The sequence below is a fragment of the Apodemus sylvaticus genome, chromosome 21, assembly GCF_947179515.1.
Source record: "Apodemus sylvaticus chromosome 21, mApoSyl1.1, whole genome shotgun sequence".
Lineage (NCBI taxonomy): Eukaryota > Metazoa > Chordata > Mammalia > Rodentia > Muridae > Apodemus > Apodemus sylvaticus.
In genome coordinates, this window is record NC_067492.1 from 19419848 (window position 1) to 19433989 (window position 14142).

Genomic DNA, 14142 nt, shown 5'->3' on the forward strand with positions numbered 1-14142 from the left:
AAGAGGAGGAGGAGGAGGAAGAGGAGGAGGAGGAAGAGGAGGAGGGAAGAAACAGGGAGGGGAGGAAGAAGTCCAAATTATCTTCACAAAGCCCATTTTTACAATGTCAGTTTAATACTGACTCTAAAACCAAAGGTTGCATTCACTCAAACACAAAACTATAACTGAATTTCACAGCTGTTAATAAAATAATATCTATTTACAAGAAAAAACAAAAACAAAAACAAAAAGCCACAATTCATCACAATCTAGCAGTACTTTTTGGAAATATGAGTAGTTCAGTATTCAAATATTCAAAAGCCTGTTAATCATTTTAAGAGACGTCCTCCACCACAGATTTCAGCAGTGGAAAAACTTAAATATTTATATTTTCCTAAATTAAGAAAGGAATAACCTCCTAATAAAAAATAGCTTTGAAATGAACTGGGAGCAGGGCAATAGCTCAGCTGGTAAAGTGCGTGTCTTCTAGGCGCAAAGACCTATGTCTGATGCCCTGAAGCTCACCTTTAAATGGAGCTGAGCACGGCACACATGTAGAGCCATGGCACCAGGGAGACAGAGGCAGGTAAACCCCTGTGCACCTTACTGGTCCCCAAGTCCAGGATAATTGGCAAGCTCCAGCCAGTGGGAGAGCTTGCCTCACAAAGGAAAAAAGCAAACAAAACAACAATGACAAAAACAAAAAACAAAAAAAGAATCAAAAAAACAGATGGGCACCATGGTTTCTGAGGAATGACATTCAAGGCTGACCTGGCTTCTACATACATGTTCAAGCAAGTATATCTGCATACATGAACATGTATAGACAAAAACACAGATACACACACACACACACACACACACACAGGAACACACTCTTTGCCGCAGATGGTACATCAGGGAAAACAGTGAGGCCACGGACTTTCAAGGTCTGTACATTTTCACACTAACACAAGACATTATTTTATCTGTCATGAGTTAACGGTCTAACTTTTTCTGTAAAAGCTGGAGTGGACAAAACAGCTGATGTCTTAGCATGCACTCATGGTGGGGACATTTTTACTTAAAATGTCCTTGATGAAGTTTTTAAAAATTATCAAGTCCTGACTATACCCCCAGCCACACCTTTATTAAGTCTTGACTCTATATGGCTCTGTGTGTGCATGTGTGTGTGTGTGTGTGTGTGTGCACCCTTTATTAACTGACCATCTCCTCAGTCCCAGGTTATGCATTTTCACGGAGTAGACCTGAGCATTTGGCAGATATTTTCTCAAAAATGAATAAAGTAAGCTGTCATTCCAAGGAAAGTGTCGGCATTTGTTGCCATGGTAACAATCTGAGCGTTCCAGTGAAAATGAGAACTTTAGAAAACTAATGTTTGCCATCCCCAAGCACTGCTCAGATTTTCCTGAGATTAGTGGTGATTGTTTGAAAATGAAAATTTGATACTGTGAAATTAAATATGCCAACATTTGCAAGCTCTGCCTCACCCAGCAAACCAGTATTTTTCAAAAAAAGACAAATTCGGTGTTTAAAAATAAAATCACACATGGGTAAGATGTCCATCTGAAGTGTGAGATAGACAAATGGATTTCAGAGCGGCAGAATGGAAAACATCCCTTGACCATCCCAGATTCCTGTCAACGCGTACTTGAGAAGCTGCAATCTGTCAAGTTTTGATATAGCAGACTATCCACCCTGACTTAAAGGAGTTTTAGAATTACACTTGGTCTTCCAGCCCGGTCTGCTGGGACAAGCCTGCAATCCAGCTACTCAAGAAACTGAGGCAAGAAGAGCCAGAGTCCAAGGAAAACTTACAAGGTAGGGAGACCCTGACTTTAAAAAATAAATAAGTAAAAGACATGGGGCTGGAGTCAGCTCAGTGATTACAAAGCAGATACAAGGCCCTGAGTTCCATCCTCAGCAAACAACAAAATAATATTCCTCACTTTCCAACTATACATAAGGATATTCTTAATTTTATGTGTATGAGTGCTTTGCCTGTGTGGATATATGTGCTCCATATACATGCCTGGTACCATATGTCAGAAGAGGGTATCAGATCTCCTGCAACTGGAGTTACAGATGGTTATAAACTGCTCTGTGTGTGCTGACAGTTGAACCTAGGTCCTATGCAAGAGCAAGGAACACTTCTAAACACTGAGCCATCTCTCCAGGTCCTGTGATGGAGTTTTTAATACATATGTATTAGTGCTGTTGCTGAGGGGCGGGGGTGTTCCTCAGGAACACCAAGACAGGGTCTCCCATTAATTTAATCCCCCAACTGGGCTGCACTGGCTAGTGGGGCCCCAGTGCTGGGATTACAAGCACTCTGCGACAGGCATTTTAAGTGAGTTCTGAAGTTCAAATTAAAGCGATACAAAGTGAGCCAGCCCCCAAACACAAGGATAATTTTCCTAAGTATTTCAGCCCCCCCCCAGAGTATCGCAACAATGCAGTGTGATGTCAGATAAAAGTCCAGCTGCCTCCTATTACAATGGGAAGAATCAGCAAAGTTAATAATACTATCATTGTATTTTACTTTGAAAGTAGAGAAGCCCTTTGCTTACAGTCCCAAAATAAGACTGGACCATTTGGACATCAAAAATGTATAGGGGCTAGTGAGAGAACTACTCTTGCAGTGGACCTGGGTTCAGTTCCCAGCACCCCACACAGAGGCTATCAACCACCCCTAACTCCTGTTCCAGGAGATTTAACATCTTCCTCTGGCCTCTGTGGGCATCAGGCATGCACATGGTGCACATATATGCATGCAGGTAAACACTCACACACATAGAGTAAAAACAAATCCTTTAAAAAGAGTTAATGGTGAAATGATTTAAAATGAACCATCAAGAAGACTAAACACACATGCCATACATACTCCTTTTAATATGGATTCTGAGAATCAAGCCAGGTCGTGTTGGCAAAGCTAGCACTTCACCAAGAGAGCCATCTTTCTCTCCCACTCAACCACCATCAAAAGATGACTGTCAGGGTGTGTCTGGGTTTGCAATTCTAGAAGGGTAAGAAGAGTCCATCACCATCAGAGCAGGGAGGCGGAGCAGTGAGCGTGGGTGGGAGCCTGAGCCTCACGCCCACATCTACAGCAAGCAAGAAGCAAGAGAGCAAATTGGGAATGGCACACTTTTTGAAACCTGAAAGTCTGCTCCTCAGTGAGGACCTTTCTCCAGTAAGGTCAATCTTCTAGACCTCCCTAAACAGCACCATTACTGGGGAATCAAGTGCTCAAGGCCAGAGCCTATGGAAGACCTTCTTCCTCAACCCCCATATCATGCTACAAATTATATGTAGGCTATTTAAACATGTTCAAATGTTCTGTATTGCAATACAGATTAGTATGCTGAAAAATTCAATTTTTGATGGTCTTAGAAAGTTTTAGGGACTCAGAAGTTAAGAGCATTTGCTGTTCCTTCACAGAACTGAAAGTTATTTCCCAGAATCCACATCAAGTGTCTCACAACTGCCTATAACTCCAGGCGGGGGAGGTCTACACTCTTCTGGTCTCCAGAACCTCAGGGCACATGCACATATTAGCACGCATGTATGTATGTACATACATACATACACATACACACACACACACACACACACAAATAGAAGAGCAAGTTTTACTTAGTCCTAAACTCAAACTTCCAACTATATCCTAATTAAATGGGTTAAATAAGTAAAAAATAATCCCTATTATTACTAACAAGGCAGCAAAACAGTTCCCAAGAGTAGTTTCTCTCCTGGTGGACTGCAACCGACCAGAAGCGCCCTCATCAAGCCATCGTAGGAATGAAGGTCCTTCACAAAGAAACCACCTCAGACTTTGACTGCAGAGCCATGCTCCCCTACCCCAGCCCCTGAAGTGCACAAGTTTTCTCCTGAAGACTCCCATAAATATAACACTGAAGAAATACATTTCCTTGAATGCAAATTAAAGGAAATGAAAACATTAATTCCCAGTCAACTTTCCTTTGGAAATTCCAACTTACATTTTCAACTTCCATTATAATTATCTTTTAATAAAACAAACACAAAACACACCTGCCGAAGATTTTATTTGTGAATTGTAATGGAACTCAGAAACAGCAGAGCATGAAAAATTTATTTATTAACTAGATACGTGACAGAATACTTCTATTTTTTAAGAAACAGAAAATACCTAAAAATTTATGTGTCTAATTATGTACCTTATAAAACTTCAAAGTAATGATGAATTAACACGATGCTAGAAAAGTTCATTATATTAAATATATATTACTCAATGAAATCAAATGAAATTGATAAAATATCTATCTCATGGATAATCTTAGTAAAGTGCTATCTTCATACTAAAAACAAAAACAATAAAGATTAAACATTTGTTTAGCCATCATTCTGGAAGTGTTACATTTTCCCTCAGCGCTCACCATGACCATTCCACTCCGGTATAACCCACAGGAGACTGACTATACACCAAGCCTTAAAACCATCTTTCCAGGACATTAAAAATGCCAACATTGCTGAAGGAAGCTGTTCATTACAAAGGAGTACTAGACACAATTTTTCACTGTACAAAAATGACCTTTGGTTTTGACTTAAAGCTGTTCTTTCTTATTAGTTGGATAGTTATAGCTAGCAAAAGTCATACAAAAAAAAATTGAGTCACAGATCTAAAGGCAATGAATGGCACATTATTAAAAAACCGGGTATGGAGATCCCTGAAATCCATAGAGGACATGTCAAGTGCTTCCAGGTAAATAGTGATGCCAAAGAGTGATCCACATCCTGTCATGAATAACCTCTAACACTCATTAACAGCATCAGCCAGAGAGAGGAAACAGTTGGGGGAAAAGTCTGAATGAAGGCACACAATGTGCCGCAGGTTAAGACTGGCTCAACTGTATATGCAAGCAAGCATGTAATCACCCCAAGCACATACAGATGTCACATGATCAGAGGCTGAATACCATCAGTGCATGGCTCCTACCACAAAAACTGTGCCTATGAGTCATATAGAGTCAGATCGGAATAAGCTAAGACGTTCCATAATTAATGTCCTTTAATACACAAACTGGCATCTCTCAAAAATGAAAATTATTAAATAAATAGGGCAGGTAAAATGAAAACAGAAACTGTAAGTCACAAAACAATGGCACATCATCAATGCCCTGTTCAATTCTATAACTCAAGGCTGCTGATGACTTTGTCCCTCTCTCCTTGAATAATCAAATGTAAATGCCTTTTAGCAATGGCAGCATTCAAATCCCACAAAAAGTCAAGTAGTGTCCCCTGAAGGAGCACCTCCATTGGCACAAACTGTAAAACCTGCTGGGGGGTACTGGGGTGTAGCAGCGTGCTCAAGAGTTGGTTAACATTCTGCAGAAACTGGAAAACTGCATCTGGAAGGTTCTGATAGCCAATGCACAGCAGGACGGCACAGGTCCTGAGGGGCTCGGAGGACGTGGGACAACAGAATGTGATAAATCTAAAACAGCTGTGGAGGACAAAGGTCAAGCCAGCCATAAATCTTGTGAAGCAAGAAAGGATGGGCAAAATCATGGCATCTCCTGTGTGAAGCTGCTTCAGCGAGTGCAGCAGGCGATCCAGAAACAAATGCTGGTATGTTGGGTCGCCATCGTGAAGCAAGGAACAGCTGAAGGCGCTGAGTTCGACGGATTCCAGAAGCTGGACTTCCAGAGGCGTGTGCATTTGGAGATCACAGACAGTCGGTGAACCCACAAGCAGGCACTTGACTGGGTTGCTAGGTTCTATGCCCTGCTCATCCTGAAGGCACTTGGTAAGGCTAACCAACTCAAACAACAGGGATTCTTCTGAAAAGATCTGACAACAACCGTATTGCTGCTTGGAACTGACCTTGGAATCAACACCCAAAGCTTCTCCTAAGGACTTCTCAATGGCTTCGTTAAGAGTCTTTAAAATTTCACCATCACAGAAAGGAGAACACTTGACCTTCGGCAGTTTCTTCCCTTCTAGGATATGCCAGGAGTGGTACTCGAGACCGGAAGAGGTCCCTTCTAGGAGGGAATTCTGCCTGGGATGATAGACAGCATGCTCCTCCGCCCAACTATTGAAGTAGCCTTTGGCTACTTTATCTTTCCACGAAAGGGTTTCCAGCATCTTCCGTTCATTGTAGGTTTTAAAATACTTGTTTCTCTGTCCAACCCATTTCGTGTTCATACTACAACCGATATTGGATTTTTTGACGAGCCAGTGATTTCGAGAAAGAGGCTTCAGCTGAAACTTTTGCATGAAATATTGTACAGCGCAATCCCTTAAGTTATTCAGTTTTTCTTGTTCCCCGGTTCCCATACTCTCAAAAAGACGAATGTTCTCAGAAATCGTCTCTAACTGGTATCTGTGGAAGAAGGTACAACACTCTTGGTGTCGCTTAAGAAAGGATTTGGGGATCACATGATGGGGAAAGAGAGCTTTCCTGGTCATCTCAGTGCCAAAGTTCAACACCATCCTAGACAGCAAAGGACGGACAGCTTCTCTTCCCTTATAGCGGAGACACACCACATAGACTTCTGAGTTTCCCGCCTTGCTAGTAGCAGGTTTGAAAACATGAACTTTGTCAAAGGAACAATTTAGCAGGTACATGAGGTTCACCGAACAATGTTCAAACAATGTAAACATCTTTAGAACAAAAGAGCCACCATCTCCAAGAGTGGTCAGAGCGGTGACCGCTTCGCAATAATGCAGAGAAGAGACTAAAGCTTCCTGTTCGCCTGGGTTTCCTTGGCAATCAAAGCTCCCATCGGCAGTGACCAAGTGAATGGGAGACAGGTCACTGAGGAAATCCTGAAGCCCGGTCAGATATCTCAGGGTCATGATATCACCGGTATTATCTGGGCCGAAGTACCAGCGGTCTAAGGTGTTGGCCATCAGCCGGTCGTCCGTGATCATCCTGAGATTGTCGTTGGCCTCGTGGTATGGATTCAGGCTATTAGCCACCCAACTCCATTCACAGGGGAAGCGGTGAGATTTTAGGTAATGGTTGAGGCTAGCTATGAAGGCGCCTGGGGCTTCACACAGGTGCAGAGAATTCAGTCTCCCATTCTGGAAAGCTTCCTGCGGAATAAGTGGGAAATTGCACAGGATCTCCTGGAATTTGCACCAGGCCTGAGTGCAGAGCTCTGCGTTGGCGGCCTTTCTGACGTGAGAGATGATTTTCCCTGCCTTGTTGGTGAAGGCAGTGTGCCTGTGCCACTCGTCCAGCTTCTTGTCACTCAGGAGGTTCTTCACTTCATTCAGGGAGTTCTTCAAGTCAAGAAACGCCCCGAACTCCATGTGCTCACAGGCGAAGCTCTCCGTGGGTGCTGGCAACTGCCACTCGTTGTCAAGTGGCTTACAGTAGGAGAAGTTCTTGGCAAAGAGCTCAGACACATCACTGAGAACGTCTGGGCTGAAGGTCTCCGAACAAGCGGGCTGCGGAGCTGGAAGCTTCCTGCGCTTGCTCATTTTCAAACCAAGTTAAAATCTGGGAAGACAAAATGCAAGATTACACGAGTCACCTTTATAGTGAGTGAAACAGCACTGGAGCAAATCTGATCATTGGTCCACAAATCCAGTACAATGTGAAGGCTGATGTCAGCACATGGTTACCAAGCAAAGCGATACGGAAAAAAGGAGAGAGGCCTAGACAGCGATCAGGCCTGGCCTCAAATTCAAGCTCTGCTCCTTACAGTTTAATCAATGTCCTGGAAAATATGTTTTATTCTGGGGTTCAATGTTGTTCTTATTTTTGAATACTGGTCTTCAACCAACAGACTGGGAAAAGATCTTTACCAATCCTACACTGTATAGAGGGCTAATATCCAATATATACAAAGAACTCAAGAAGTTAGACTCCAGGGGACCAAATAACCCTATTTAAAAATGGGGAACAGAGCTAAACAGAATTCTCAACTGAGGAAACTAGAAGGGTTGAGAAGCACCTAAAGAAATGTTCAACATCCTTAGTCATCAAGGAAATGCAAATCAAAACAACCCTGAGATTCCCTTCCACCTCACACCAGTCAGAATGACTAAGATCAAAATTTCAAGTGACAGCAGAGGCTAGCCAGGATGTGGAGAAAGGAACATTCCTCCATTGCTGATGGGATTGCAAGCTGGTACAACCACTCTGGAAATCAGTCTGGAGGTTCCTCAAAAATTTGGACATAGTACTATCTGAGGACCCAGCTATACCTCTCCTGGGCAAATACCCAAAAGATGCTCCAACATATAACAAGGACACATGCTCTACTATGTTCATAGCAGCCTTATTAATAATAGCCAGAAGCTGAAAAGAACCCAGATATCCTTCAACAGAGGAATGGATACAGAAAATGTGGTACATTTACACAATGGAGTACTACTCAGCTATTAAAAATAATGAACTCATGAAATTCTTAAGCAAATGGATGGACCTAGAAAATATCATCCTGAGTAAGGTAACCCAGTCACAAAAGAACACACATGATATGCATTCACTGATAAGTGGATATTAGCCCAGAAGCTTGGAATACCCAAGATACAATTCACAGACCACATGAAGCTGAAGAAGGAAGACCAAAGTGTGGGTGCTTCAGTCCTTCTTAGAAAGGGGAACAAAATACTCACAGGAGCAAATATGGAGACAAAGTGCAGAACAGAGACTGAAGGAAAGGCCACCCAGAGACTGTCCCACCTGGGGATTCATCCCAGATAGTCACCAAACTCCAATGCTATTGTGGATGCTAAGAAAGGCTTGCTGAAAGGAGCCTGATATAGGTTAGCTATCTCCTGAGGGGCCCTCCCAGAGTCTCATAAATACAGAGTCAGATGCTTGTAGCCAACCATTGCACTGAGCACGGGGTCCCCAATGGAGGAGTTAAGAGAAAGGACTGAAGGAGCTGAAGGGGTTTGCAACCCCATAGGAAGAACAACATTATCAACCAACCAGAGCCCACCAGAGCTCCCAGGGTCCAAGCCATCAACCAAGGAGTACACATGGCTGTAGCTGCATATGTAGCAGAGTATGGCCTTGTCAGGCATCAGTGGGTGGAGAGGTCCTTGGTCCTATGAAGGTTTGATATATGTCCCAGTGTGGGGGAGATGAGGGCGGAGAGGCAGGAGTGGGTGGATAGGTGGAGAAACACCCTGGCAGAAGCAGGGGGATGGGGGGATGGGATAGGGGTTTCCAGGAGGGGCGGAAACCGGGTAAGGGGATAACACTTGAAATGTAAATAAATTAAAAATAAATAAATAAATATGTGGAAACCAAAAATAAAATAAAATACTGGTCTTTCAAAATATTTTTAAGAGGTGGCACATCACAGAATATTTAGCAGTGAGTGGCAGCTTTTACCATAGCAATTTACCCAGCTCTTCCCCAAGTTCTCTGTCCTCAATTAGACACAGCACATGTGGTTTTAAACACACGTACACGCATCAGCCTCACCCTCGAACATGACCACAAATCAAACCCGCCTTCCTGGCTGGAGGGTGTCTGAGCCTGGTCTGGCCAAGCCTCTCTGTTGCCAGCAACTTACCCACTTACAAGGGTTGCTTTATATGCAACTTACCCACTTACAAGGGTTGCTTTATATGCTTATGATGACATGTCTCTGACTTGTGTCAGGTACCTTGGTGGTACCAATTATCGACGTAAGCCACCACCTATTCAGAGCTATAGTTTGGATCTGAGATGCTGCCCAAAGACCCTTGAGAGAAAAGTTTGGTTCCCAGTTCCTGTTGCTACTTGAAGGAGGGGGACCCTTTAAGAGGCGGAGCCTAATGGAAGGAAGTTAGGTTACTGAGTAGCTATTAGAACTCCTGCCTGCCCTTTCTGTCCTTTCCTGGCTGCCTGAGGAGAACCTACAAGCACTCTCCACCATGTCCTGCCTCACCACAGGGCCAACAGCAACAAGTCAACTGACCAACTGAAACTTCTGAAACCGTAAGCCAGAATAAATCTATCTCCTAGTACACTGCTTATCGTAGGTGTCTTGTCACAGCAATGTAACGCTAACTGATGGCTAATTTGTACTTAAGTCATTGGCCCTGTTGGTGATGCTAAAACTGTCCAATGTTTTCCCTAGTATCTCTCTCAGATTCCTGCCTCCCATATGCTTTGTTAGATAGCCCATACCTATCTTATAAAACCTAATTATTTCTTCTATCCCTAAAACATAACAGATGTCAAAAACAAAATTTAAACCAAAAGAAAAATTTGAAGTGAATAGAAGCGCAATCACTCTTCATTCTAAACTGCAATGTCGGCTGGCGGGCTGACGAGATGGCTCAGAGGGTACAGACAATTGCCACCAAACCTCTGACGATCTGAGTTCAATCCTGCAAACCCATGTGGTGCAAGAAAAAGAATGGTCTCTTGCAAGTATGCCCACACATGTACACTCCCACAATCAATAAATGCCAATAAAACAAAAACCCTAACAACAACAACAACATCAACAACAAAACCCCTAGGAGACCAGAAATGTCTATCTTGGAGAGGCAGGGGCTGAGGAAACTGAAAGATGGTATGCCTTAATGGCACGGTTGGAAAGGCATTCAAGGTGACAATCACGAGTCGTGACGAGTCATGTGTTTCTTTGTATACTGAGCAAGATAAACTCACAGGAAATCTACATTGAGAAGTAAAGGTTAGCTATGACCGCACATGTGACCTCATGACACTGGTGCTTCCTTAGTCCTGCCCTTTTACCAAAGTTCTCCACCCCTTTCCATCCTGTATGTCTTCCTGTGTTCATCTGGCCCACAAGTCAGTAAGCTCCTTAAAGCAGTGGGTAGCTTTTCTAATCATCTTGTTTGCCACAACAAGTCCCATGTGAGTAGAGACTCACAAACAGCAGCATCATTTAACAGTTAGAAGCTGTATTTAGAAAAGCTTCTAAGGGAAGACAAAAACAGGGTATTTCTGCATGTACAAACATCCTACGTAAGAAAAAAAAAACCAATTTACTACAACAAGCTCATCTGTCTCGATGCACGCTGTGCTTACTGGGAACGGCAGCTACATTTAGACCTCAAATTCATTCTATTTTGGAAAAAGTCTACTTTTAGTCATTAACTTCACATACTAATTAGTGGCTGTGGCTAAGCTGTGAAATCTTGCCAAAATTAAGTAGATAATTACCTTCACTTACAAACAACTAAAGGGCTTCAAACACTCCAATGTTCCTGACTGTATTTGAGCCTTACTGCCAACTAATTCTTAATATTACTACCTCTTTACTCATTCCACTCCAGTCACTCAAGCCAGCTGATCACTGAAGACCCAGGCACACTTCACATTGAAACACTCTGCCCAGGACTAAGAGGCAAGCTCTACCTGGGCTTTACTTCCCTAAGAATGTATATAGTTAATTCCCTCACCTCCTCCTAGCATTTGCTCTAAGGCAATTATCTATGAAGCCCATCCTAACACATGGATTTTTAAATTGCATCTCGGACTCCCAATGTCCCTTACCTCATTTTCTTCCAAGGCATTCGTGTTTATCACTTAATTTTTCCCCTGTGTTCTCTTTGTGATTTGTCTTTCTCAGCTTCCTCAAACTAGAATGTAAACGCCGAACTTTTGTAGAATAGGAATCTTTAGTTTCCTACATGCCACCCCAAAAGGTTCCAACAGTGGCTAGTGGGCAGTGAAGCACACTGGTATTAACTGGATCAATGAACGACTATTACATTTTGCCCAAAAAACAAAGCTCTGAACGGAATAATTATTTCAATTTCACCCAAGCACTTCAATGCATGACTTTAGAATAACAACAATAAAAATTAATTAATTAAATGCATGTCGTCTCTGTGCCTTTCCTTAAGCACTCCATGGAATGGCATTTGTGAGATTGATCAGTATCACCTGTATTATTTTGCAGGCTCCAGGAGAAAGGCAGAAAGTTTCCTGTCCAAAGCCACACGAAAATGATTGTAAAATCAGTAAGACCAACACCAAAGGAGGAAGGCAAGAATCTTCCAGTCTAAATTCACAAGGAAATGATTGTAAAATTTTTAAGTCCAACACCAAAGTCGTTAAGTTCTCAACAGCTGTCATGTCAAAGTGAGCATCAGGGAGTGTCTGTAATGTTCCCGCCAACTTTTCCAAGGAAATAAACATTGGGGCATGTGCAGTGCTCACCACGGCCCCGGGACAGCCACATCTCAGACACTCATTCGAGCAACCCCGCCCCTCGCCCGCAGCGAACCGTCCCGGGACTGTCACTCACAGAGAAGCCGGGTCCGCATTCCTTCAGCCCACGCCCACCAGAACCACTCGGGCTGGAGTAGAGTAGCACTGCACACGCGGTCCTCACTCTAGCAAGCCACCGGCCACTTCCGCTCCTGGGAACAGCTTCCGGGGGTGGCGTCTCCTCTACGTACTCGGCAACTTGGGTCACGGACAAAGAGGAGGGAGCGCCTGAAAGATTGCCTGGACCTGCGCACGCGCAACTGGAGCCAGAGCCTCCTCCAGGCCACGCCCCCACCGGCTGCAAGACCCTGACAGCCACACTGCGCAGGCGTCTTCCGAGAGGCCTGGCGTCACGCGCATCGACGTCACTCGGGAGGCTGGTATTCCAGGATCTGAGCTCTGGTGCTGAGAAAAGCGTCCGTCTCTGCGGGTCGCCATGGCAACGGAACTGGGCTTTGGAACCCGAAGGTTTACCCAGGATAGATAGATGCTAGTTCCTAGGAGAGACTGAATTAAAATTGAAACTCAGTGGATAACTTGAGTTCAAAACCAAATGAAAGAAACGAAAGTATCATCACTTAAATAATGTGTTTACATATTAATAAGCCGAGAAAAAAAGAAAACCACCCGGTGTAGTGATACAAGCCTTTGATCCCAGCTCTCATGAGCCAGAGGCAAGAGATCTCGGAGTTCGAGGTCACTCTCGTCTCCAGAGAGAGTTCCAGGTTAGCCAGGGCTACCAGAGGAGGGTGTCTCAGGACTGGGCTAGACTGTTATCTAGTCACAAGTATCCACCTGTCTCCACCTCCCCAGCTGTGGGTAGCCACAGCTGCTGTGAGTTCATAAGCGGGAGTTCGTGCAGCCATGTCGTGTTCAGAGGACAGCACTTCACTGCACTCCCCTCATTTCCAGCTTTTCAGCTCTTCTCACCTCCCAGCCTCGGGGAGCAGGTGTTTATAGATGGCCCGTCTATAGCTGAGTGCTCAGACACCTCTCAGAACATTGAGCAGAGATGAGTCTGCGTTAACCACCACCCACTGTGATAGAAGCTTTGCTGGAAACTGGAAACAGCACCGATCTACAAGTATGAGTATAAATGTTCAGAAGGTAGTTTGACGACTTGACCATTTAGGGTAAAAATATCAGTGGTTTCTCCCTTAGAGCCCACGATTTATGAGTTATGAGTTATGAATTTGGGCCCTGTTTACCATACGAGGCATGAATTCCCTCTTGTGGAGCAGGCAAATATCTACTGAATATTTTAGAAAAGTTCCCTTAAGTTCCTTCCTAGTTTTCAACTTCAAGAAGCAGTTATCAAGGTATTTCCCATGACCCTAGTTTATATGGTCTAGTCTAGAATTTCACATAAGTTTAGTCATTACAGTTTGACTCTTTGTTCCCAGCCTCTTCCTGTTCAATTTATTATTTAAAATGTATTCATCCATATTATCTATGTCTTTAAAATCCATGTTACAAATGGTTTGTCATTCTGTCGGTTGACTAATCAGTTCTTCTACTGAAGGGTGACCGTTTAGCTTCTAGACTGGTGATGTTATGAATGAGTCTGCTTGTAAACTTTCTAATATGGTGTTGTAAGCATATGTTTTCATTATTCTTGTGTAAATGATTTAGGAGTGAAGGAACTGGGTCGTCCAGTAGGTCAGCTTCTCAACAGCATCTCCACTGAAGAGGAGAGAATCATTGCAGCTGTTGTGTGTGTAACGTCTTAAGTCTTCCCCAGATGACTGAGTGTGTGTAACTTCATAAATCATCCCCAGATGACTGAGTGTGTGTAACTTCATAAGTCTTCCCCAGATTTCTGAAGTGTTCCACCGTTTTGTATTCCTACCTATAATGCAACTTTTCGCTATTGTCTTTTCATCTTAGCCATTGCAGAGAATCTGTTGCTTTTTTAAATGCGATTCTTTTTTTTATTTAGTTTACTCTTTGAAACTTTCACATTTATTGATTACCCT

General features: G+C 43.4%; 1 protein-coding gene across 1 annotated transcript; it reads right to left on the bottom strand.

Annotated features, from left to right (window-relative positions):
- Positions 1–4057: 4057 nt before the first annotated feature.
- On the bottom strand, positions 4058–12350 carry Cmtr2 (cap methyltransferase 2). Its single transcript, XM_052166976.1, has 2 exons — positions 12204–12350; positions 4058–7471 (listed from the first exon to the last, which is right to left on the bottom strand). Exon 2 carries the CDS (start codon positions 7450–7452, stop codon positions 5149–5151), a length of 2304 nt encoding a protein of 767 aa, XP_052022936.1. The 5' UTR covers positions 7453–7471; positions 12204–12350; the 3' UTR covers positions 4058–5148.
- Positions 12351–14142: the final 1792 nt, after the last annotated feature.

Excerpts from the sequence above, each read along its gene's own strand:
- Cmtr2 (XM_052166976.1), bottom strand. The coding sequence starts at position 7,452 with ATGAGCAAGCGCAGGAAGCTTCCAGCTCCGCAGCCCGCTTGTTCGGAG.